The sequence below is a fragment of the Medicago sativa genome, chromosome 1, assembly GCF_051527215.1.
Source record: "Medicago sativa cultivar Bolivia chromosome 1, Bolivia_mono, whole genome shotgun sequence".
In the NCBI taxonomy this organism is placed as follows: Eukaryota; Viridiplantae; Streptophyta; class Magnoliopsida; order Fabales; family Fabaceae; genus Medicago; species Medicago sativa.
In genome coordinates, this window is record NC_140749.1 from 63,887,256 (window position 1) to 63,913,271 (window position 26,016).

Sequence of the window (26,016 nt, forward strand, 5' to 3'; positions counted from 1 at the left end):
GCTTTAAATAACATCATCGATCATTCAGCACAGTAGCCTTGTTAAACTACATTCACTGTCAACAATTAACATTGCATATCCACAAATAACATTGCATATCCACAAAACTTGCTACAACTCAAGTTTCATACAGTACAATACTTATTTATAAAAATAATCTTTTCTTTGAATTACATCTTTGACGCGTTATAAGAACACATTAAAGCTGCTAAGAAATCTTCTGAGGGGATCTAGAAATGATGTCGGGATGTCATGCCATTGTGACCTCAATGGTAATTCATTAATATCCATGAACTTGAATCTTTTGTTTCTTTCCATAAGGCTTCTTGAAATCCCAGGTGTGCCAAAATTTAGAAATGAAGAACAAAATAACACACCCTTGAGATTACTTCCTGATAGTGAGGAGCTCAAAGCTCCTCAGAGGATCATCACGGTGGCCTCTCATAGACCCATTGCGAGCAAAAGTTGCTTGTTTCGTATCATACACAGGTTGAACTCTATGTGCGCCAGATGGACGGCCCCCACTTGTGGCCATCCTGCCAGAATGGTCACCTGAGGAATTTGGCTTTGATGATACCATGGCTCTTCTTGAACTGCTTCCATATCGAGTTGAATTGTGTTGGGCATAGTGCTGTTAATATAAGATAACGTTAAACATAAGAATAATAACTCAATAAACAAATGCATAGTTACACTCAAGACTTGACTAAATATTAAGAGAATACGTTTGTTTGATTTGACAAAACACTTTCTGTTCTCATTGTAAATTATTAAAAACAGACTTGTTTTCTTTCACTTCATTACTTAATTTTTAGATTTGTAAATAAAACGGTGAAAGCAATATTTTATCGTGCTTATAATTTCAAGTACAAATATTTACAAATGGTAAACAAGGTAAAAAAAAGGGACATTTTTGTAATTATGTGAAAAAACATGAAATGGAACTAGAAAACGTCTTGTCAAACCAAACAGGAAACAACATTCTCATTTGAAAACTTCATATGATGATTTAAAAATTCTTATTGTTGTGAAAGAGTATTACCACATCATCATAAGTCCTATGTCTGGTGTGTTCACCGTGATGAGGGCTAGAATTTGCGCGGTTCCTCTGGGTGAATGCTTCAACAACAGCACCAGATAATTTCTCCCGAATCTCTCTCCCAACTGAAACAAATAGCATGAACAAATATTATACAACAGACTTTGAAAACAGTACAATATTTTTACTATTGATGAGAACAACGAAAAAGATAACTTCAGTTGAATGCTTTCAGTTCAAACATTTATTTTCTGTCACAGCACATATTAGCAGGATACCGAATTTCATTCTTATTCAGCTGAAAGACAACAGACCTGGAATCTTTTGTGCTTTATGTACTGGTGTAGCTGCATGCATAGCTGCCTTGCCAGTGCCATGCTGTCGTTACAACAACCACAGTAAGCGACCAACAAAAATGTAAAACAACAAGATCTATAGATAAAATACTAACCCGTCCTCTAGAGCTGCCACTACTCTGTGGATACTTCAATACAGTCCAGTCAAAAACATAGTCAAATTGATAGCCTGCATGATCAATGCCCACGTCAATTCACAACCACCGAATTTCCAGCAAAATATACTGAATGCATTTTCCACATTATTTTGGGTAACATACCTTCTCGAATAAAAAGGTCTCGGAAAAGTCTCTTTAAATATGAATAATCTGGTTTGTCCTCAAACCTCAACGAACGGCAATAGTGGAAGTATGATACAAACTCAGAGGGATATGATTTACAGAGCACCTATTTTTATAAAAGCACGTAATTCTATCAACAAGAGCGATAAAATTAAGATTTTACATGAGACAGAAGGGAAATGAAGAGGAAAGTTTTATGAAAATAACATTTTAGGGTGTGTTTGGATTGAGGGTTTAGGAGGGGGAAGGGAGGGGAGGGTTTACTTTTCTTTTTCAAATTACGGACTATAGAACATGTTTTTCTAAAATAAATTAAGTGTGATCAGTGGCGGAGCCACGTTAAGCTATCTGTGGGCTTGTGCCCCCACTAATTTTTGAAAGTTGCTTCATGCATTACATATATACACACTAATACATATATTATATATTTATGTATAATATTTAGTAAAAAGTTTTACCAAGCATTCCTAAAGATGTTATGGAGCCTTTAAACAAAAACGCTTGGCTGCATCTCTCAACACTTTCTGTTGTGTTGGTTTCATTTTCCTAATAATTAATGTATGATGATTATGTAATGTTATATTATGGAAAAACTTGAAGGTTTTGAATTAAAATGGGTTATTAATAATTTCTATTAAAATTACCAAAAACAAACCTTAGTTTTTATTAGTCATTTTAATTTTTAAATGTGTCTTTAGTTAGCTAAGTTAATCTTTATATATATTTTTCACTAATCAATTTGGTCTATACAATTAATAACAAATGAAACATTTGAAGATATGCTCATAGTTTTGATAAAATTCAAATATTTTAGTGATAACACGCCATATATTTAGAGACCAAAATGACAACTCTAAATTGGTATCGACCTCTAAGTTAGTATTGTACATCGACGTCTATATTGTTTAAGATCCAAATTATTTAAGATGATGGCTATGCTACAAATTTATATATAGTGCCCCCACTATTCAAAGTTTCTGGCTACGCCACTGAGTGTGATTGAAATATTACATGATCGTTTATCATGTTAATATGTTAACTTTTTAAAAAAAAATTTCATAGTGTCCGTAATTTAAAAATGAAAAGTAAACTCTCCCCTCCCTTCCCCTCCCCTCCTAAACACTCCATCCAAACACACCCTAAGTGCCAACAGTTGAATGCAGGAAATATAGGTAAATAATTAAAAAAGCAAACATCAACTTGAGAGTGTTTAGTTAATTCCAATTTCTAATAAACAAGAAACATGCAATAGTGCTCAATAACTGGTATTAATTTAATTTCATTAAAAAAATATAAAAAAAAAAAAACTGACAGATGCAGGAAGTCAAGTCATAATTACCTCTATTGGAGTTGATACCTTCGTCTCACTGATTTTATCGTATTTTTGCTTTTTGTTTCCAGCCCTCAGTCCTTGCCAGGGAAGACTGAAAAAGGAAAAAGTATGAAACAAAGTTGATAGTGTGAATAAACTATAAAGTTGTAGATGCGTTTGTCAATTAACTAACCTTCCTCTTAAGAAATACATTAGCACATAACCAAGAGATTCCAGATCATCCCTTCGACTTTGTTCTGCCACCACAATCACACAATTAGTATATAGAAAACACATTCAGTCCTAATAATGTAATAATTCATTTTGAACTGAATAGTCCTAACCGAGAAAGTAACAAACCAGCATAAAATATCACTTACCGATTCCAAGATGGGTGTTGACACTTGCATAGCGTGCCGTGCCTGTAAGGTTCTTATTTTCCCTAAGCAAAGAAGAAAAATATCACTTACAAAATATATTGAGATCAATGGGAATTTGTGGGACCAAGTTTGATACTGTTTTAGTTAAAGTATACTAAAATATTATCTACATTTAGGTAGTGATTTCCAGTAAAAAAAATGGCATAACAGCCTGTTAAAGGGATGCAAATGCGTAGAAAAAAAAATTAAAAAAAACTAAGCAATTATTAAGCAATATAAGGTTTAGTTTGCCTAATTGTTTAGCTTAACCTAATATTGCTCCCTCCTAAAATTATGATCACAAAACCAACCTGTACGGTATGTGCCTATGAGTCTGAAGATCCCTATATTTTTTCGCAAGGCCGAAGTCAATGGCATACACCTGAAATGAGATACAGAGTGTGATGTATCAGTCGATTATATTTAGTTTTGGACAAGAGAATAAAAATTTATTAAAATAAATAAAAAATTGAAATAAAAGATAGACAAACAGAAACACTCCTATAACATCCATAAAATAAAATAAAAAATGGAAAGAATATTAACTCAACGTGCTGTACAAACTTAGCATATCCAACGATTAAGAAATTCCCACCCTTAAAGAAACCAATTGCTTTGACCAACAAGGAGACTACAAAATGAAGTCTTTTAAAGGATACAAACGGTTAAGTTTAGGCTTCATTTTATCGTGTTAACGCTAGGTAATCTAGTCTCACTAGAAGTTAATCATGTTATAATTAGCACTGTATGGTTGGTATGCCACGATGAAATCAATAAACTGATACCAACATAAAGTCACTTGCATGCCAAAATGTGTGCACATGTCAAAGCAGACATTTTCTCAAGTAAGACCAACTCAACATTATACTCAAGGGCAGTACATTTATTTCCTAAATTTGTCGTGCAGGGATCTATGCTATGAACGGCAACAGTATCTACAGCGTAAGTCATTGAACTAAAGGAGAAACACACCCTCCCAAAAAGTAAATATTACTATGATAGATTATGAAGTAAACCAATAGACGTGATATGAAAATAAGTAAAATGACTGGTGAACTTAGGATTTTAAAGGAAAGGTCCAGGAATAAAGTGAGAGTACTCTTGAAAAACTCAAGGACAAACATGGAAACAGGACACTGCCAATTCAAATGTTACTCAACCAAGCTTGTATTTTGATGTTATTGAATGCCGAAGACTCATTATAATGGGTAACTCTTTATTTATATCAAAGACAGGAAAATAAAAACCAAAATCATCCAAACTACACAACCATTAAAACCACGAATCAAATGACGCCGTTGCATTCTGTCAAAAACTAACTTGCAGCTGCTTGATTGCAACTAAAATGTTAGTTAAAGAACCTGACTAGCTTGCAGTTGCTTGATTGCACTATGTAACGGAATCTAACATGTCTAACAGATACAAGTAGAAGTGCCGCTATCAATATCAATATAATACAGAAACTGTAGATGCTATTATTGAATCACTAACTATATACTCAGTTCAATTCAATCAATAAAAATCATCTTTTCTGTTGCTCAGTTCTTTTCAAGGTTTCTAACATCAACTTTTTTTACCAGGGTTTCTATTAGACTCCTCACATGTTAGACAAGATTCTATCATTTTTTCGGTAATAAGTGTTTTTCCTACTCTCTCTTGGGTTGTAAATTCGTAGTCCTGACAGGTGTTATTCCATTGCACAATCATATCTTTTCTTGTATGTCCACTCATCCCCTGCAAAATTCTCATCTCTAAAACACTTGACTTCTCTTGTTGGAACTTTATTTCCTTCAAACTTTTGAGAGGTACCTTTCAAACACAAATAACTGAAATATTTCTCCATTTCATCCAACTCACTTGAATCCTACGATTTATATCTTTCTCCATTTCTTCGTCGCTTGGTATGATAGATTCAAGGGGCCGAAACTGTGCACCTTGTGTTGTGGCATTAATATGACCTCCAATATTCCCCTCTTAATATTCAGGTCATACCATATCCAATGTGGGACTCAACAAATGTACTCCCAAGATTTTCTTATATTTAATCATAAATCATGTGATTTTAAGCTTCTCTTCACAACTCTAGTTTACCATTTATTCCTATTTAGACTCTTCAACTATGACCATACAACCCACACAAGAAAATATATGACAGCGTTACCTCCTGGATATGCTAGTAAGAACATTTAATACCAAAGAAAAAACATAATAGCTTAAAATGGGCCCTACCATGTGTTATACTTGTCTATAGACACCCTATCATAATTATTTTCTAGGTCAATAATAATCATATATAGATAATTTAGGCTTCTCCCATACTCCTCTATCAAACTTTTCAAAAGGCATATTGAACCCACAATAGACAAAGGAATTAAAAAAAAAAAAACAAGAAATCTTCAACAGACAATAATCGCATACTTGATTTGCTTTACGTCCGAGGCCCATCAGAAAATTGTCTGGCTTTATGTCTCGGTGAAGAAAGCCTCTTGAATGCATGTATTCAACTCTGTTAATCTGAAAAAACAAACAAAAGTGTGAGGCAAATAAGCTATTAGTACCATTATATAAAGAACCATATTAAATAACTTTCGCCAACTTGACAGACAGACTTACTAATTGATCGGCAAGCATCAACACCGACTTCAAAGTGAATTTCCGGTTACAATAATTGAATAAATCTTCCAGACTGGGTCCAAGAAGGTCGATGACCATGACATTGTACTCTCCCTCAACTCCAAACCATTTGAGGTGGGGGATTCCAGTTCCTCCTTGAAGAATCATATACAGTTTTGACTCATAGTGAAGCTGTGGATGCCTGGTCTTCACAGATTCCTGGAATATTTTTGACAGAACCGTGAGACAATTGGAAATTGGAAAAACATAGTGTGTCACATGAAGTGCCACCACTAACTGATAACAAAAAAAAAATCTTTCACAAACTAGCAAAACGTGATCAACAATGCAACAGAAAATGTATTATAAAAATATGATACGAAGTGAGCATCTAGCAGCTGCAAAACAGAATTGTGAGGATAAACATAATGTGCCATTTCACATCTCATTTCAAGAACCAATCATCCACCTATTGACCAAAAGTTAACATTTAAAACATATCTCATGCCATTTCCTTCGATAAATGATATCGCAAGCATGCTCAATTTCATGGATCATCATTGACCCTAAATAGTTCAGATAATATCCTAATAATACATCTAGAACCAACATGAAAAAAAAAATCAACCAAATTCTAGAAATTCATAAAAGAATTCAACAATAAAAAATAAAAATGAGTCAAATGATTGAAGAGAACTTCACATACCAGCTTAACAGCCACCTCCTCTCCAGTTTGTATATTAACAGCTGATATAAGAAACAATAGAATGAACATGTTAATATTAACAAAACAATACAATGTACCCAAATAAATGAATTAAAAACAAAAAAAAGGGAATAAAGATGAACAAACCTAAATAGAGCTCTCCAAAAGAACCACTCCCAATTTTCCTTCCAAGTTTAAACTTTCCACCAATCACATGATCCATGATAAAATCACCTTCAAATATTGAATTCAGCCCTTGATTGTGGACAAATTCAAACAGAGGAAGGAAAAAAGACCAAATTGATTGATTTTCAACAGATTCTTAAACCTGAATCAATAAAAATCCTAACTTTCTTCCAAAATTCACCAAACCCAACAAAAATTCACAATCTAACAATCAAGATTAAATGCAAATTGGGGGTAATGAATCAAATTTAAGAAATTTGAAACATCCTCATGAATGAGGAATTATTCAAAAGAACAACTTTTTCCAACTACATTCCTTCACCCCAAAAGAACCAAAACCAATCATCCCAGAATAATCAATATCAAGAACAACAAAGGGAAAAATAAAAAATAAAAAAATGATATTTTTTTTTTTTGGAAAAACAGAATAAGGTAGGAAAAGAGATGGTATCTGTGGTGTGCTGGATGAAAGAGGAACAGACAAAAGTAGTTTCACAAGTTTGGAGATGAACGGAGGAAGTGGGTCTTGTTTGGTGTGAAGAGAGAGAAAGAAGAGAGAGAAAGTTAAAAGACAAAGAATGAATGACAACAGAAATAATGCTTCTGTTTTCTGTGAATCAATGTGATTATTGTTTTTTCTCTCACTTTTTTCGGCTGTCTTTTTTTTATATTTTTAATTTTGATTTTTAAATTCATTTTCTATATTTTTTTATTCCTTTCTTATTTTTAACGCAAAAAATTAAAAGAGGAAACAATACAATTGATCTCTTCGAACTTAACTAAAAGTCTAGCAATGTTGAATTTTTGCTAAAAATGTTTCATCACACTTTTTAGTTTTATCCAATTCGATAGATTAATCTCTAAAATTGTTCGCAAATGATACTCTATTTACACACATAAAAAGTTACGATTAAAGAGAAAATGTAGTTGGAGTGGAAATTCACCTTGTATGAGCCTCACATATTATATAATATATAGATGAGTCGTTAAAGCGATGAAAACTTTATACTTTTGTAAAAAAAAATGATAAAAACTTTTTATTTATAACATTTTTTTTGAGAGAAAAAACTTTTTATTTATAACATGTAATTCATTTTTTTTAAAGAATGTAATTCATAAAAGGACAAAAACATAAGTAATTTTTTAAATGTTTTTTTAGTAGTTAAGTGACTAAAAATTTATCTCTTAATAATGAATAAATGAGATGTCAAAGTTCAAATTACAACCCTTACATATTACAATGCATTATATCTACCAATTAAGTTAAGTTTTTATTTATAGATATGCGTCTATAATTTAAAAACTTATAGATTAAAATTTCACCTAAAAAGATTATAGATTTAATAATAAGCAATTAAATTAAGAATCATAAGAAAAAAAACTCATAATGAAATGTATTTAAGTGTTTTAAAATAAATTTCAAATGTTTTAATTTTTTTTTCACAATTAGATTTTTTAGAGAAAAGTCAGTAACATGAGGATTGAAGGTTATCAGTTTCCTTCTCCGCCTTTGGGCTGTCACAATAGTAGACAAAAGCTATTTTTATTGTTTTTTAATATATTTTTTCTTTATCCACTTTTTGTGTATTTGATTCTCAAGTCAATTTTCTTCTTTTTATTTGTCAAAGCATTTGATGATGGTCATGACTTTTGTTTGTGTAAGGATAAAGTATTGAGGATGGCTTTCTTCTTTATCTTTTTGGGTAACTTTTATTCTTTCACTATTATTTTGTCTTTCTATTTAAGTAACTTTATCTATTTTATTTCAAATAATAAAAACTGGACGATAACGTTGCGTGACTGTATCTCAGGTGGTAAAAGATTGCATAATATTATATACAGAGGTTAAGGTTCGAATCCTGCCCATTAAACTTTCCTTTTTTGTCAAAAAATTAAAAAAGTTAGACAATAACTCTCTTTTTTGTTAAAAAAACTATTTTTATCATACAAAATGCATCGAAAGTAATTTTTTATGTGAAAGTTAATAAACTATTTTGACTCGGATATTATTCACATGTAACCATTTTCACATTTTTTGAAAAAAAAAATGGTGATGAAACAAAATATTTTTTTTAAGGAAACTAAATAATTTTCACTTTTTTTTTAAGAAGAATAAGTGAGGTATTCAGGGTTCAAATCTCGACTCCTGCATGTATAATACAATATTCCTATCAATTGAGCTAAGTTCATTAAATCATAAATATTTTATTTTATTTCTTGACTAAAGTATGTTTATTTATTGTCGGCATTTTTTCATGTCTTATACTCTCATTTACACGGTTGATAGTTTATATTATAGAAATATTTCTTCAAAAAAAAAGTTTATATTATAGAAATATTATATATATATATTTGTAAAAAAAAAAAAATAAGAAGTAAGTTATATGAAAAAATATGTGCACAAAATAAAATACGAATTTTTTTCTAATAACACTGCCTAAATGTCCAATTACACTCCAAAATAATCAAAATACCTTTAAATTGAAATAATATTTTCAATCGTCATCGTCTTTTCTCTTAAGTAAATCTACAACATTTTCAACCATGTGATGTGAGGGTGATTGCTTGGTTACGAAGGTAAAGAAGGTGAACTCAAGTTGATTGCACATAAAAGTCTAAAGTGGTTCCAACAACACGTTAACACTCCTGTGGAGATACACTTGCTTGATCACAAGCATAAATTTGAGTCACTTAGACACACATACCGTGATGCTTTTTTTATTCTATAGAACTCGAACTCCTTTAAAAAAAATTGGTACATATGAACTCCTTTAAATTTAAACATGTATAAATAAATCATGTATATATGGTTACATAATAATTGTTTACAATCAAATAACTTCTACTAAATTTGCTCAATTTACAACTCAATTATCTACCTCAAAACAAACAAATTAAGAAACTCAAAAACCTTACAACCTTGAACAAAGCTACCTAGAAGTTCTACAAGTCCAACAAGAAGCAGTATACAAACTAGTATCTTTCCAACCAAGCCTTAACATGCCATCAACTTGAGCAAGACTATAACCATGAGCTGGTGAATACATGTTCAATATCAACTGTGCTTGAGCCATTGAATTAGCACTCATTGGAACCTGCTCAAAACTATTTCTTGCAACAAGTTCACTTCTCCAAAGCCTAAACTTTTCTTCACCACTTCTCTTAGGTCCACCAATTGCTAATATATTGTTGATCTCTTTAGATAGAAGACCATGTTCAACAATGTTCCTGTTAGAATCATCACTATGCAAATATGATCCAAGTGAATCAAAAAGGGTGGAATAGTAATGCAATGAACCAACAAAACGGTCCAAAAATGACCCTCCAATGTTAACATCTTGTTCTACCAAAGTTATGATTTTTGGTTCCAATTCTTCAAGAAGTCTCAAAGTTTTCCAATCAGGTCCAGTTGAATCATACAAAGAATGTTGCAACCAATGAACTGCAAGTGTCTCATTAGGCCTAATTTGTAACATGGAAACATCAACAACTTCACCAAATTTACATGCTATAGGGTAAAACTCTAAACACAAACCGAGCCTTCTTGCAAAATTCGAAAGATTTTTCCCCGTCTCAACAAGAAGTTCCATCGATGCTCCCATCCCGGTCATTCGAACTGAAGGCCGACCCTCCATTCGAGTCGCGAGTATGTGAAAAAAAGCAGGCCATTGAAGCCCTTGCATGATATCCAAATCAATGATATGAATGCTATTACAACGGTTCACGGCTTCGAGAATTGCTTGGTTTGAAGTGAAATGTGAAAATTTGATGAAAGGGGAAATATTGTTGAACACTTGTAGAGAAGAATGAATGGTTCTATGATCAATCAAAGGAGAACATGCTCCAAGCCATGTATTCATCACTCTACTAATCATAGCTTTTGCAAAATAAGCAACAACACGTTCAGCACATGAAGTTTTGTAAGGTGAAGCTAATTGTGTTAACTCTAGTAACATTCTATGAGCCTCACCATGATTTTCAACTGAAATTGCCACTGCACATTCCATTAGAAGGGTTATCAAATTCAACCCTTGATCACATTCATAACCACTATTACTATTATGGTTTTGAATTAAATCTGAGGTGTTTGTTTGAATTTGTTGAAGATTATTGTAACTATTATTATCAGAAGTGTTTTGTGGTAATTGATCTTCAACAAAGTGTTTAGTAATGTGTTCAACCCAATCACTCACCTCATTATTCTGTCCTCCCAAGTTTAGGGAGTGATTTTCTGTTGGTGGTTTTGGATAAGGATTTGTTTGGATTGGAGGTGGCAATAATAAGTCATTTGCAATGATTGTATAGTCCCATGTTTCATGCATGTGTGGATGAATCATGTTTGGATTTGCATGAAGGACTTCAAATCCTACTTTCATCATAGAAACAAAGATATCAAATTAATGCTTAAAATCTATAGCTACTATGTTATGAAAATTAATATGTAGCAAAACAAAATACAAAGAAAAAGAAAAAAAAAATGATGAGTTGGAGTGTGAATGTGAGAGAGGGTTTTCAAGAAGAGGATTATGTTACTTTATAAGGGAAAGTTTCATGATCAAATAATTAAATTTATAAAACTAATAAATTAAATAGAATTGTGGTGTTGTCAATAGACTCAATAAGCTTTGCCAATTCCTGTTGATGGCCGGCATAATCAAGACATTTGGAAAAAGACAAGTCACTAGAAGTTAATCATTACACCTCGAATTGGCAGTGATTTTCCCATTATTATATTAATTATAATTATATTAACTAATTAAAGTAATGAAGCTAACGTTATCAAGCTTTTGATACTACATTTTTTTTTAAAAAATTTTTATCAACTTCTTTTCGACAATAATACTAAAAAACTTATATTTAGACATTCGTGTGTTGTATTTACTATTCTCATATCATAATTGGTTAGGAAATCAATTACAAATTTTAAACAACAATAATTATTAATGCAAAGAGTGGATATTCAAAACTAGATATATCATCTTGTCATTATTATAAGCAAAAATCAACTTTTTAAATTCATTGAATAGATAATGCATGTGGTTTATAATATAGACTACATATATTATTTATTTAATAAATCTAAAATGTAGATTTTTGTTTATAATAGTGACAAGATGGTGTATGATTCAAGAGATTGAAAGAATAATTTATATTTTTGGAGAACTATCATGAAGTGAAATTTTTTTGAAAATGTGAGATAATTAGTACTTATTATGCCACATTCATAAATGAAAGTTTTTTTTAGGATAGAAGGAAACTACAAAAGACTGCAAAACAAATCTAGGGGTAGTCCATTTCCATTACATCAAACCGAAGCTTGTGAGCTAAAGATGAACAAGGAGATTGAAGAATCGTCCAAGAGAAGGAGGAGCAACGGTGATCCAAGTTGGCAAGAAAATCAACACAAGAGTTATTATGATTCAACGAAAAATTTCAATCTAAAAGATGGATAAGACGAAGAATGTTAAGTATGAGAGGTAGAAGAACTGCAATACGAAGCTATTATCATCTTCTATAAATAGGAGGTCTTATAAAACTTTATCATTTTTTTTTTTAACTCTTGAATGAGTGTTTGTAGAATGATTCATAATTTGGATTGAGTTGTAATCATATTCGAGATAATGAAAAAAGTTGGTCGAGACGTTTATGTTGACATAGATAAGAAGTCTTGACCCACGTAAATATCTGTGTGCATGTTCTCTTAAGATCCTTGATGCACATTGATTTTCCATAACATAATTCTTTACATAAACTGTGTTTTCATTAATATGAATAGGATCTCTTAAATTCTAGCTTAATTGAAAAAACTAATCAGCCTAATATATTATAATTGATGAACAAAGACAAATAAGTGAAATAACACCTATTGTTACCAAAAAAGACAAATAACACATATATTAATGAACACCTAATTTCCTCCTTTTAATATTAATCATACATGGCTTAACGGTTGAAGAGGGACGTTTGCACTTTTCTATATTACTAGAACGTATCGGCATCTTATATTTAACCAGTGTAGGAATATACCACTACCTGTACACACAAAAAAAAAAAAGTTTATAGTGAATCCAAATCCATTGAGAATATTTTTAGTCTTGTCGTTAGAACTGTTTAGAGTGGTAAAAAAAGTTTATATTTGAGTAATAAGATATACCAAATGCCTAACAAAACCACTGGATTAACACCTTCCGTAAGCCTTTGATTAAACTATTAATATATTAATTTTATAAGGTTAATCATTAAACCACCTTTTAGGTGAAAGTGATGTCTATGTTAATTTATTTTGGCTGTAGGGGCTTTGAACGACCATAAGTTATTTTACCAAGCTACAAGGACAGTTTAATATACAAACCTTATTGCTTAGTCTTTATTCAAATGGATCTCTCTTTGATCATTAAAGAACATATTGCTCTAATTATTGATTGATTTATAAGCTTGCCGATTTGTATAGTATGCTTTAAACAACACGGCACAATAAAAATGGTATCTAAATCCACCAGCGCTTATGCATATGTCATTTTAGTCTGTCCTATTTTTGATGTAATTTTGACATTTTCCAGATTTAGCTGCCTTACATGCAACAGCTTCACTGGAATAGGTTAATACCATCATTCTATATTTAGTTAAAGAATGGGAAAGCACGTGACGGAACCATTCCAAGTGCAAAAAATAAAAATAGTGCAGTGTGTAAAGTAACCAAATGTTCAAACTTTGCGAAAGGAACCAGTCATAATGTGATTATATATACAGGGTCTCAAAAAATAGGTCATGAATGTGATTTGGATCACAATATTATATGCTTTTTGATGTCTTTATGATTTAAATTAAGGTTGTATCAGCAATTAACTGCAATTCTCTACAATATCAAAAATGGTAGTACACCACAATTTTGATCATAGAAATACTCCTCTCACCCTCTCATAGAAACACTAATCTACCTGAAAAATACTATTAGATTAGATGTACAAAAAGAAAATAAATACCGAGAAAAATTGAATTTTAAGATCTGTATCAAAATGAACAGTAATATATTTAAATTTAATGCAGGTTTTATACAACAAAATTACTTGTCAACCATTAGACTCCAGCGTTACAGACAAATGCTTTGTTATCATTAATGTAAAAGAGAACATGAATGACAATAAACTGTAAGAAATTTACAGAGTATCCACAATTCAATGACACCAGGAATCTGTTTACAGTGTAGCATATTTGACAATAAACTGAAAGAAATTTACAATTCAATAGTTGTGATTGCCAGAAAAGACTTGTCCAAGCCAGCTTGCTCGAGGTTAATTACTTGATTCAAGACGCAGCACTTTCTTCTTGCCTTTTCTCATAACCATTAATTAGCGTAACCAATAACAAATCCAAATGTGGAATTGCATTGAGAGTCACATTTAGAATACGGGAATTGTCAAATATATGCATGAGTTATGGTACCTACACTGTTTGACTGGATAGATCATGATATTGCGTTGTTAGGACTTATGAGTAAGATTCCTCTCACTATGAGATGCCTCTAACTTGGGTGGCAAAAGATTCAAAAAGCTTCCTTGAGGTCGATCACTTGCAGACGTATCAGAAACCTCAGACAACTCTGACGTCTCTGACTCGGAATCTATCATATACGTGTTAACCAGTATGATTCGATGAAAAGAATTATGGTTACATGCAAGAAACAGAGATGTGCATAGAGCATCATGAACTAAGAAAACAGTTTGAAAGAATCAAATAGCCACAAAGATGTAAGAGCCTACCGAAAAGCGACTTAATGGATGGTCTCTTTGATTTGGAGGGCTTCTTCTTCAGCTCAGCTGCAACGCAAAAGGATGGTAAAGTCAACACAAAAGTGCAATATATTCTTGAATGTAAAATCTAATCAGCACCCCAAACAAACCAAAAATAAAACAATTTTACTTTTCAACATAACCCTGCCAATTTATCTTCCACAACCCTGCCTAAAATGACATGTAACAGCATTGATGTGAAACTGTGGTTTGATATATTGTTCCAATGATCTATCTTGGCCTTCCAACAACAGAAGATGGAATGAATCATAAGGTAAAATTTCTTCATCTGGACTAAGTTTTGCATATAATGGTTGTCCGGGTAGTCATGTAGATTAACTAATCTCTATTTGCATTTATGTTCAGTGACCAACAAATGTATTATATCATTTCTTTCAATGTTAGAGGACTTCTGATCATCCAACATTGTAATCGTAAGGTATCTTAAAAATATTTTACCATATCATTATTCTATCATAAAATATGTCATTTATCTTAATTAGATTATCCTTAACGAGTAAGTTGAATATAATTGTATTCTTGAGTGTTCCTCTTTCTCCCTCTATACCTAATAGACTAAACACTAAAACTTTAACACGTTTCTAGGGTGGTGCCATACTTTATGATCAGTCTCGTCACTGTTATGATGTCGAGTTTCCAAAATATGGAGCTTATTGTAATGATGCCATTATCTGCATGATTCTTTTCTTGTAATCGGCTATGTACAAGTTCTACCCATCCTTTCTCTCTCAAAACCTGTTTTAAAAGGCTTAGATAAATTCGTCTAACTTTAATTCCAATTATCCCATATACAATATGGCCCATGCTATAAGAAATGCATTAAATCACTATAGTCTCATAGAATTAGGCCCTGGTTACCCCGGATGCATTCCCGAACGTAAACCAACCTCAATAATCCCAGTCAATGTTTGGTCGCGACAATCACTGATATAGAGCCAGTTCGGGTTAGGTTTTTTTTTTTTAAATGATTTTTATAGTCTTTCATTTTATTGTTATAATTTTAACAAAGAACTTTTTAAAGAAAACTTCAGATGAGAAATTGGTTTAAATAGTTTCTCATAAAAAGACATTTTAAGTATTTCATCATTTTATTCTTAAAAAAAAGAAGTATTTCATCATTTTGCTATGACTATTTTTGGATAATGAAATTCAAAAAAAAATGTGATTTTTTTTTTTTTTGAAAAGATGTGATTTTTATTATGTTAAATAAATCTCTAACAATGAATATTCCAAAAATATAAATAGAAAATCTCTAACAATGAATATCTAAGTTGCTGAATGTCAAAATTACTCTTTTAATTTATAACAGATGAGTTCAAAATAGCTTCTACTATTTTTAAGTAAGTTTTCATAAAAATCAGTTTTAAAAATATAAAGTAAAAATTACTTTTTTTAATCTATAACAAATAAGGTGCATTGTCTTCTGTAAAAACAATAGTTACATCGACTAATACAATTTGTCATTCTAAGCATTTCCTTTCTTCTATATCTTAAAAGAATAAACAAATAAACATATATCTTTAACAGTGACCTTTTCTCTTAATATACTTCATCCCAAACGAAAGTACATTTCAAAGGAAATAAACATTATATAAAATAATATACATGAGTGGAAAGAGAAAAAAGAAACGTACCCATCCCAGGAACTTGATAATCGTTGACAATTTCAAAGTTCTTATATGTGTATCCAACAAAATTTAAGTCTTTAGATGAAAGCATCTGCAACATCCCGTCAAACAACAAAAGAATAAGAAAAAGGAAATGGATGGGGGTGGAGAACAGCTGTACATAAGAAATTAAAAAATTTGAAGATTGAGAACTATTCTGTAAGCCAGTGAGAAGGAAAAAAAATTAAATTTTGTTGTCTAATATAGTTCACAAACAATTGGAACTTGAGGAAGTTATATTTGTTGGCCAGTGCTAAAAGGAAGTTAAACAAAAAATCTAACACAAGTGTTGTTGAATATAAAGTCGTTATTTCATATCCGCGCAAATACATACAACCCTAGTACATGTTGAATAGTGATTTTATATTCAGAAAGTTAAACATTATTGAATTAACATGAACATTTAACAAGATCAATAATAAGTGTTCCTAGGCTCTAGTAGAGAGTCATAATTTCAGCTTCCTAAGAATTCAAATAACAGTGTATTCTCACATATTATTATAGTATTTCTAGCCGTACCGCAACACCAATACATTTATTCATATCAAGAATCTGAAGAAGAGCATGTTCACTTAAATATTATTCAAGTGACTTCAAAAGTCAAAATCTGCCTAAAAACAAAAAGGAGGGCAATAATATTTCTTATATGGGAAACCCGAGCCAGTTCGAGAATTAGCAAGACATTTCCTACTATACGGCCCTGCCTATAGTTTATACCTTCTCAACCATCAATTCACCTCATAGCAACTAAAAGGCAGCCTACTCGTGGACATGCAAGTGAAAGGAAATTAATTTTTAAAACAGTAGAGACATACCATAATTTCCATATAAGTAATTCAAAAGTACAAACAATGACAACTATTGATTTTCTTTGTTTTTCCGTATATTGCAAAAATTTAGGGATTTAACAGAATACTACTTGATCATCATATCAACCAATAATAGGTTATTCAAACACCAACTCAACAGATAACTTGGTGAAAATTTCCAGCAGAGGGAACATCAAAGATTACCTTCCTCCATGGACCAGCTTTTGACGACGGTCGAGTTTGGCTGTCAGCCTGCAGGTGCAAGAGGTAAAATTAGAAAAAATGGACAATGAAAATGGCAGAAAAATATCTATACAAAAGCAAGAAAATGATAGACTAAAATACCTCATCAAACTTTTCAAAATTCTGAGTATCTAATTCATCATTGACCTCAGGTATAAATGCAGCTTCAATTTGATATAGTTTATCCCATTCAACACCTTTGAAGAACCGATGAGCCTGAAGCGGAATGCAACATAAAGATAAACTCCAATATTGAAATATAAAATATAAAAAATATAATAATTCAAAGAAGAACACACTGTACAAGTACAACACCTTTATTTCATCAGCACCTTTTGATCCCAGCCTATGGTTGACATTACATAAAAGTCTACTGATAAGATCTTTAGCCTCAGGTGATAGCCCAGCTTCATCAGGAAATTTCAAGTGAGATTTCCAGTTCACTATCTGCAATAAAGAGATACCAAGATAAAATTATCATGCTCAATAAATTTGTTTTAAAAAAGAAAAACTCCGTCTGTTTGGTTTCTGTTTAAATTTTTTCGTATCTTGTTTTTACTTTTAATTACAAAAATGTCATTTTGTTTCATTTCTATTTCCATTGTGTTCTTTAACAAACATGAAATATAGTGAACAGAAGGTGGCATAAAATAGGAAAAGAATATACCAAACAGGATCTAAATTATTATGTTAATTGGACTTGCTTACTCTAGAGAGGAGGTTTCACTCTAAAGCATCGCCATTACAATATAGGTAGGATCGATTCTGCACATTATGGAAAGTGTACACCTAACATCGTAGAGAAGCCTAGTCCATTTTAAAATTAAACTTGTCAAAATGCATCAGATGAAGTATGAAAAAAATACCATGCTAAAATGAAGTAGAAAAACTTAACTATTAGTAATTCGTGAAAAGAAAATCTTGAATTAAGTAGCTAGTTTCAGTCTGGTTGTCTTTCAACAGCATTTTTCCAGCATCCTTACTTTTGATACTGAAGTCCACAAGTACAAGTTTCATTTCTTTTGAAAAGAAGCAATTGCTTTTTAATTCTAAATGATCAACCAGTTAAGGCTACAGACCGTTAAAGATTCATCTGAGTATGAATGGGTCATGATCCCCTACACTATCAAACCCATGATACCCATCTTAAACAAGAAAACAGATTAAAGTTTGGCAGCTCACATGAAATGTCTGAAGGGGAAACAGGTGATATGGTAAAAGAAGCTTCGGAGGCAAGAGGAGAAAAAAGACATATGTTGTTGCGTTTAAGTTTATTTTGCAAACTCGGCCAGAGAAATAAAGGACTATAGGAAGAGTTCTGCCAAAGGAATTAATGACTAGAGGACAGTACTTTCAGCCTCATGGCTATTATCATATATGTGATATGGCACACATTTTATTTTGTACATACTGCAATGTAGTGGATCCCTGGTATCATGTATGTCTTGTCCAAAGAAGGTACCATCACCGAACATGCCAAGAGATATTAAACAGGACTTATGAAATTGAACTTATCAATGATTGTGAACAATCTAGCCACCGATTTGACGTAGAATGATAGACTTTGAAAGAAACAACAAATACAAAGAGCCGACAAACATATTAACTGAAATCTAAAAAAATCAAATTCAATAACCGCACAAGTCATAATTAATAGTAAAAGTATCCTGTAGTGGGTTATAAAAACAAAAGTAAACGTCAAACAATCATTAGTTGCAAGAATCATTTGGATCAAGAAAGATTACCTTCCTACATGTTGTCATTGGATCATCAGAATAAAAAGGTGGATATCCCACCAACATTTCATACATGATAGCACCAAGTGACCACCTGTGAATTTAATAACAACACCGTTCTGTCATTATAAAACATTTAACTCTGATCTTATTGGAGTTTATTCACAAGTCCAATATAAATGGAGCAAATCCAATATGATTGATGTTTTCAAAAAAATATCATTATTGAATAGGAAACAAAACAAAAAGTGGAAGAAATAAGTCCGGAACAAGTAATCAAGTAAGAAATTTGAATGTCAAAATAGGTTGGAACTTACTGAAAACATATCACTCAGTTAAGAATGAAAAGAATAAACTCAGATAGTATGGTTTAAGTGGGCCAAGATGCAGAAAACTCACCAATCACATTCCATCCCATACCCTTTCTTCAAAAGAACTTCTGGCGCAATATAATCCGGTGTACCAACAGTGGAATAAGCCTAGAACATTTATACATTCACAATTACAAAAGGAACAGAATTTTAAACACATTAAGTAAAGAAAGGTGTTTCCATATAGAGACCCTCAACAGTAGAAATCAGCAATTTGTTTTTTCTTTTTTTTTCTTTTTTTGGTTGGGCAGGCAGAGAGGGTTAAACGGGTACATCAAGTTTTGCAACTACACTACTCTCAATTAACAAAGCAATATCAAAACATAAAGTAGTAAACTTACAAGCGTCCTCCTGTTCTTTTGCCAGTTTTGCAATTGTTCTTGTTGTGTGCGTTTTGGAGCTGAGCGCTCCTCACTCTGTGTAGATCCATTCACATTCTGACCCACAGAAAAATCCTTTTCTTCAAGCGTACTACAATCTAATGGTTTACAAAGTCCAAAGTCAGACAGTCTCAGGTGTCCATATCTATCAAGTAATAAGTTATCAGGCTTGATATCCCTGCAACACAAAACATTGAAAAGATAAACTTATACTGTTCAGTGATCATGATAAATATGACTCCATTCATGACTTCGTACATCGAACATTTTCCAGCATTGGATGATTTTAAAATGATTTTGCCAGCAATCATGATAAGAGTCATAGCAGTGTGTCCTGGAAGTTAACTTAAAGGTATACTGGTCTCCATTCGAAGCAACAAAAAAAATATGTATACCTATGTATATAATTGTGCTTGTGTATAGATTCAATAGCCAGAACAGTTTCTCCTACATAAAATCTGGCTTCATCTTCAGTCAAGGTATCCTTTCTCATAAGTAGAGTCATCATATCTCCACCCGGTAGATACTCCATAATAAGATAAAGATACTCGTCATCCTGGAAAGAGCAATAAAGTTTGACAATGCAATTGCTGTCAACCTCTGCGAGGAGATTCCTTTCCGCTTTGACATGTTCAACCTAAAAAAAAATCGCGAGAAAGGGAATGAGTATGAATCATGATGACTTTATTAAACTTATGCATAAAAACTGTCACTCTCTTGAATAACATATAGAAAGACAGATGACTGTAAACCTGTCCTCTGCGAAGCATCTCTGATTTCTTTAGTTTTTTCATTGCGTATACATGATCAGTAGTCTTCTCTCTGCAAACTCTGACCTGCAACGATTTCAAATTTTAGGAAGAGACAGATTGTTTCAGACAAAGGCACTTAAAGGAAACATACAAAAACGAAAACAAAATCAGTTGGGATATTCTGGCAGCATTTAAACACAGAAAAGTCTAAGAATGAGCTTGTGGTTCAAGAAAAAAGGGATGTTTCAGCAAAATGCAATCTACAGACTCTTTCAGTACCAGTGAGCTAGATCTATTTGGAGCTTGTGAGAGAGTGGAGAGAAGAAATTATTTCGCTCAACAATAATTTAATCCCATTTCAACAAAGCAGAAAGGTTATATAGTGTAAGAGATGGGGTGATTCCAAGATCAATTATAGACCCAAATAATACTCATGATACCATATTAGTATTACAATAATATGCAAGGCTTTAATAGAGAAGATATATTGAGATCCCTAAAAAAAACTATTACTAAAAACATCACAAAAATTATTACAATAATATGCGAGGCTATAGACGCTTTTGTAGCCCACGTTACCGATTACAATTTACAATATTTTATTCTGTATATCTCTTCAAAATCACATCAATGGTAATATCAAGTTGCACATAATGAATCAAGAGAACGAACAAAATGAATATTATATACCAAATTACCAAGAAAAAAAAAAAGATTAGATTTCAAATTTTGATGAATAGACACTATAATACGATCCACCGTTACATTTAACTTTATACATAGAAGAAAATAACCATAAACCAGAAGAAAGCATAATCAGCCATGTCATGTTACTCATTCTCATCACATACAATTATAAACATACCTCCCCAAATGCACCTTTTCCAATCATAGTCAATAACTCAAAATCATCAACACCCATCTTGGCTCTTTGAAGGCGCATATATTCAGTTTCCTTTTTCTCTAAAAATTTAAGTAAGTTGTTTTGATCTTCTTCGGAGACCTCGGCATCAGCCAACTTCTTTTCCAAGATGGTTCGACTGTTGTAAGCAAGTGAGGTGTTATAAAATTTTAGCACCTTTTATCAGAGTAACTAACACAATGAACATTAACATTCAAGAAAAAAGACATTTTCAGTTCCAGCATCTCTTTACATGCTGCACTCAAACCATGAGAGAGGAAAGAGGCATTATTTATCACAATAATCATGAGTGCACCTCAATAAAAAAAAAAAAATTGAGAGGAATCCATCTTTCATAACTACATTTTAAATGTTAAATATACGGAAAATACCACACAATATTTGGGTTGTCTAATTGTAACTTTCAGTAATTTAGAATATCTTAGATTATCTTTTAGGAGCGATTTCCATATCTCATACTTTGTTTTCATATTCAATTGGGATTAGTAGTAGTGTAGCAACTGTTAATAATTAATAATAATCATAATCACAATTCACAACCTTCGTCTTTTCCATTCCCCCATTTCATATCTAAAAGTCTACAACATGAAACATGATATTACAGCAATATCACCCTCTGTGACTATTTTACTGTTGAGTTCCCTAAAGTCTGGATTTGTCGTAAACATGTCATTATCTCCATAACTTATTTTCTCGCTGTTAATGCACAAAGTCCAATCTCTCGTTCGTAGTTTCTTTGAGTGTGGAGTTTTCTGTTCGCCACTTTCTCAACCTATCTCAAAAGCCTTGGATTAGTTTGTCTTGCCGTTGTGTCCTTCTAGCAGCCTTGACCCCAGCTATTCCCTTCCAAATGCAGTTTAGCCCTGGCTATCCAAAATGATGGCTGACCCCAAATATCCTGTATTAAACTTGATTCTGGTTTTCCAGATGAAGTTTGGCCTATACTAACCTTGACCACGTGTGATGTATTAGTGATGAATTAGCTATGATTCACACCGGTACCCGATTGAGAGTCATACCAAGGGTGAGTTCTCCTATCTCAAGGTGGAACCATTTTGTGATGAACTATCCAGGGCTATGATACATACCAACCTCAGTAAACTCAGCAGAAACTCTATATTTAGAGGAGCTTATAAATTCCAAATAGCTTAGAGGAGCTTATAAGTTGATTCAACAGTTGAAAATGGAGTTAGGGTAAACTAAGCGTAAGTCCATAACAACTTGGTACATATTATAAACTATTTTATAAGTTGTTCCAATTCCAAATACTTGTTCAAGTGATGATGTCATAAGATATATAACCATAATCACAATTCAAAGACTTTATTCTTTCTCTCCCAGTCTCTACTCATTTCTTATTTAGAACTATCAACACAGTCCACTAAGAAACTAGAACTTTGTAGTTTCTATAGGGCAATAGCTAGTGATATGATGAGCCAGTTCCCTCTTAAAAACATCATTGAGTGATAACTTTAATCCATAATATGCATGTGCATATCACCATCTTGGTTTCTTTTATTTAGAAAATAATAACTTAGTAACTCACTCTTTTTATGGATAAAACAAAAACAACCAAGCCGTATCCCGCTAAATGGGGTTGGCTACACGGATCAAACGCCGCCATAATGTTCTGTCATATATCATATCCCTATCCAACTCATTAATCTGTAGATCCTTAACAGTTTCTCTTCTGGTTGTTCCGTGTCTTCCTCTACCTCTAGTTATTTGACTACAGTACTCTCCATCTGATCTACTCCTTTTATAGATAGTTCTCCAAAAAACATCTAAACACCATGCAAGGAATATAACCATCCCTGTCAAACTTGAGTTACAAGCAAAAATGTTCTCACAAAACAGAACTCAAAATGAGGCAGCATAAGCTCTGTTCAATTTACAGACTCGGTACTCGATTTAAATATTCACCCAGGGTTGTTGAGAAACCCCAGCCATGTGCCAGATTTAATCATTTAACTACTCTGCAGTACAACTCGTATCTATGTGAATTATAATGCAGTAATTTAAAGATGCAATAGTAATGCTGAAAAACAAATAGCACAAGGCACAAGGTTCATAGAACTCGATGATATGAATATCACAAATTAGCACTTTTCACATACTACCAAAAACTCAAAGTAAAATGCTGCAGTTTTTCTACTCCATTGGTCCTCCAAACTCAAATTCTAATGATATTTTTCCCTCCGCACAAAACTATGAAGGCAAGCGAATCTCATTACTCGATGTTTTCAGATATATAAAAAATCTCAGTATCTATCATAAACATAAATAAAATGAATCATACCGCTCTTTCCTCTCCTGAAGATTCTTCATTTGCTCCTTGTAGTGATTTTCGATATACTGCTTTGCTGCCGCAACCTTCTGCTTCGTGACATCAGAAAGCGACCCATCATCCACAGGTGAAGTCAAATCTCCATTTCCATCATTATTACCATCCTCATCCCTCTTCTTCGCCTTCATTTTATCACGAGGCTGCAACTTCGAAAGCCAACTCCTCGCAGAATCCATTTCTTTGTCTCGATAATCAACAACCTTCCTTGTTCCTTCTATGCATGTTCAAACCCAATTACAAAAAAAAAAAATCAGAAGTAGCACAAATAACTTCTAAAAATATGATTTTTAAATAAAAAAATTACATACAAAACAAAACCCAGATTCGATTACCAAATTTGCACATGACCCATTTTCCAAAACAGAATCTTTTTTCCAAAATTGACATGAAAAAGTGAAAATTTTAAAAAAATAATAATAATCTTCCATGTATGTACCTGAATTGAATTGCTTGGGGCATTTCGGAAAGCGTAAAATCCAAATTGCGAATGGCGAATGAGAAAGGAAGAGGAAGAGATGTATTGTATCTTTCGGATGAGATGCGCGTGATTTTCTGTGCGATGTTCTTGTCTTTTCTTTCTGCTGAATGAAAATGAAATTGAAATTAATGGAAATCATGCATGTTCCATTTTCACACCAACTTTGCAATCATAATCATTTTTCTTTTATTGATTATTATTATTTCTACCTTCAAAAAAAATATTATTATTTCTTAAAGAAAGTAATAATTTATTATTTTATTGTATTTTTATATCCTTAAATTCTTTGGATAAACTTGCCGAGGATCAAAATAGACCTTGATGTTTAACGACGTTAACAAATGTGTTTAACAATTCGTTAAAAAGTTATCACATAACAATGAGAGTTGAACTCACGTTCTTACAAGTGTGTCAACTATTTATCAACTGAATCAATCTTCATTTTTCTTAAAAAATATGAGTCGATCTTCATCATCGTATGATCAAATATTTAATATTATATTAAGAATATAAAATGATATTTATTTTATGGTATTTTTAAAATTTAATAAACAAACATGTATTGTCACTGAAACCAGTGGCGGAGCCATATAAAAACAAGTTTAGATGGTCCCCGTGAGCTTAACTCGCATGGTAAAGGATAATGCATAATATATGTAGGGGTTGGGGTTCGAACCCTAGACACCCCACTTAGTCACTTTTAAGGTGAATTCTCTAGCCGCTAAACTACTTGACAAAAAAAACAAGTTCAGATGGACCACAAAATAAACTATAATACATAGTATATACACAAAATTTATGTTTTAATAAGCATCAAACACTTCCTAAAAAAATAAAAATAAGCATTAAACACAAAATTGATTATTAAAAAATTAAATTGCATGCCTTAAAAATTTAGAATGGGTGACTTGAAAGCGTGATAGTAATGCATACTATCACGCTGTTTTTCCTTTTCTGCTGTTTTTTGATTAGTCTTGTTACCAAAAAAAAAAAATGCATACTGAAATGGAGAAGTAGATAGGCCATAATGTAATTTTATTAAAAGTCAAATATTTTAATAGTTTACCCTATAAAAAAAATAATTTTTTTTTTTGTGGGATGGGTCATGGCCACCTGAGCCTTCGAAGGGCTTCACCACGTAGATCTTAAAACCAAAAAGAAATGCGCTATCAAGAACAAATGAGAATTTATAATACAGTTATTGTATTCGTAGATCTTCATTTTTCTTATACTCATTCAACACGTTATTTCTTTTTTATGTTTCTCTTTCTATCACTTCACTTATTAAATTAGTTATCTCATATATCACATCACTCTCTCTCTATTTCTATCTCTTAACGTAGAATGGATGAATGATGTAAAAAAATAATTTTCTTTACATGTAAGCTTATTTGTTAGAAACAAAAACAAAAGTACTTAATTCTCATTATGTTGGTGCAAGTTATTTTCTATGTTTTTTTTCTGCAACACTCAATATATAAAGGAGATTGTATTTATTATTCTTAAAAATCAAATCAAAAATAGGAAAGGGAACAAAAAGAAGACAATGTTCTATTTCTAGTTTTAACATTTAAAAATTAGTTGGTAG

At 32.0% G+C, this 26,016-nt stretch overlaps 2 protein-coding genes, 2 long non-coding RNA genes and 1 pseudogene across 5 annotated transcripts; 2 read left to right on the top strand and 3 right to left on the bottom strand.

Moving 5' to 3' along the window:
* Positions 1 to 38: 38 nt before the first annotated feature.
* LOC146956315 (casein kinase 1-like protein 6) lies at positions 39 to 7,511 on the bottom strand. Its single transcript, XM_085728367.1, has 13 exons — positions 6,874 to 7,511; positions 6,727 to 6,767; positions 6,021 to 6,239; positions 5,826 to 5,921; positions 3,719 to 3,789; positions 3,369 to 3,430; positions 3,182 to 3,245; positions 3,016 to 3,100; positions 1,656 to 1,782; positions 1,491 to 1,564; positions 1,354 to 1,417; positions 1,043 to 1,164; positions 39 to 631 (listed from the first exon to the last, which is right to left on the bottom strand). The coding sequence occupies exons 1-13, from the start codon at positions 6,947 to 6,949 to the stop codon at positions 386 to 388; spliced, it is 1,347 nt and encodes a 448-aa protein (XP_085584493.1). The 5' UTR covers positions 6,950 to 7,511; the 3' UTR covers positions 39 to 385.
* A 2,168-nt stretch (positions 7,512 to 9,679) lies between these two features.
* LOC146956316 (scarecrow-like protein 23 pseudogene) lies at positions 9,680 to 11,406 on the bottom strand (annotated as a pseudogene). Its single transcript, XR_015020087.1, has one exon. The product of XR_015020087.1 is annotated as a scarecrow-like protein 23 pseudogene (transcript).
* Positions 11,407 to 13,293: 1,887 nt separating this feature from the next.
* Positions 13,294 to 13,642, top strand: LOC146956317 (uncharacterized). Its single transcript, XR_015020090.1, has 2 exons — positions 13,294 to 13,395; positions 13,473 to 13,642. It is a non-coding gene; the product is annotated as an uncharacterized LOC146956317 (long non-coding RNA).
* Positions 13,643 to 13,919: 277 nt separating this feature from the next.
* Positions 13,920 to 24,549, bottom strand: LOC146956318 (uncharacterized). The gene is made up of 14 exons (XM_085728384.1): positions 24,387 to 24,549; positions 23,903 to 24,164; positions 21,547 to 21,721; positions 20,682 to 20,765; positions 20,325 to 20,566; positions 19,891 to 20,107; positions 19,578 to 19,657; positions 19,188 to 19,272; positions 17,758 to 17,889; positions 17,545 to 17,658; positions 17,404 to 17,451; positions 16,358 to 16,442; positions 14,673 to 14,729; positions 13,920 to 14,533 (listed from the first exon to the last, which is right to left on the bottom strand). The coding sequence occupies exons 2-14, from the start codon at positions 24,124 to 24,126 to the stop codon at positions 14,394 to 14,396; spliced, it is 1,683 nt and encodes a 560-aa protein (XP_085584510.1). The 5' UTR covers positions 24,127 to 24,164; positions 24,387 to 24,549; the 3' UTR covers positions 13,920 to 14,393.
* Positions 14,886 to 15,168, top strand: LOC146956319 (uncharacterized). Its single transcript, XR_015020089.1, has 2 exons — positions 14,886 to 14,976; positions 15,069 to 15,168. It is a non-coding gene; the product is annotated as an uncharacterized LOC146956319 (long non-coding RNA).
* Positions 24,550 to 26,016: the final 1,467 nt, after the last annotated feature.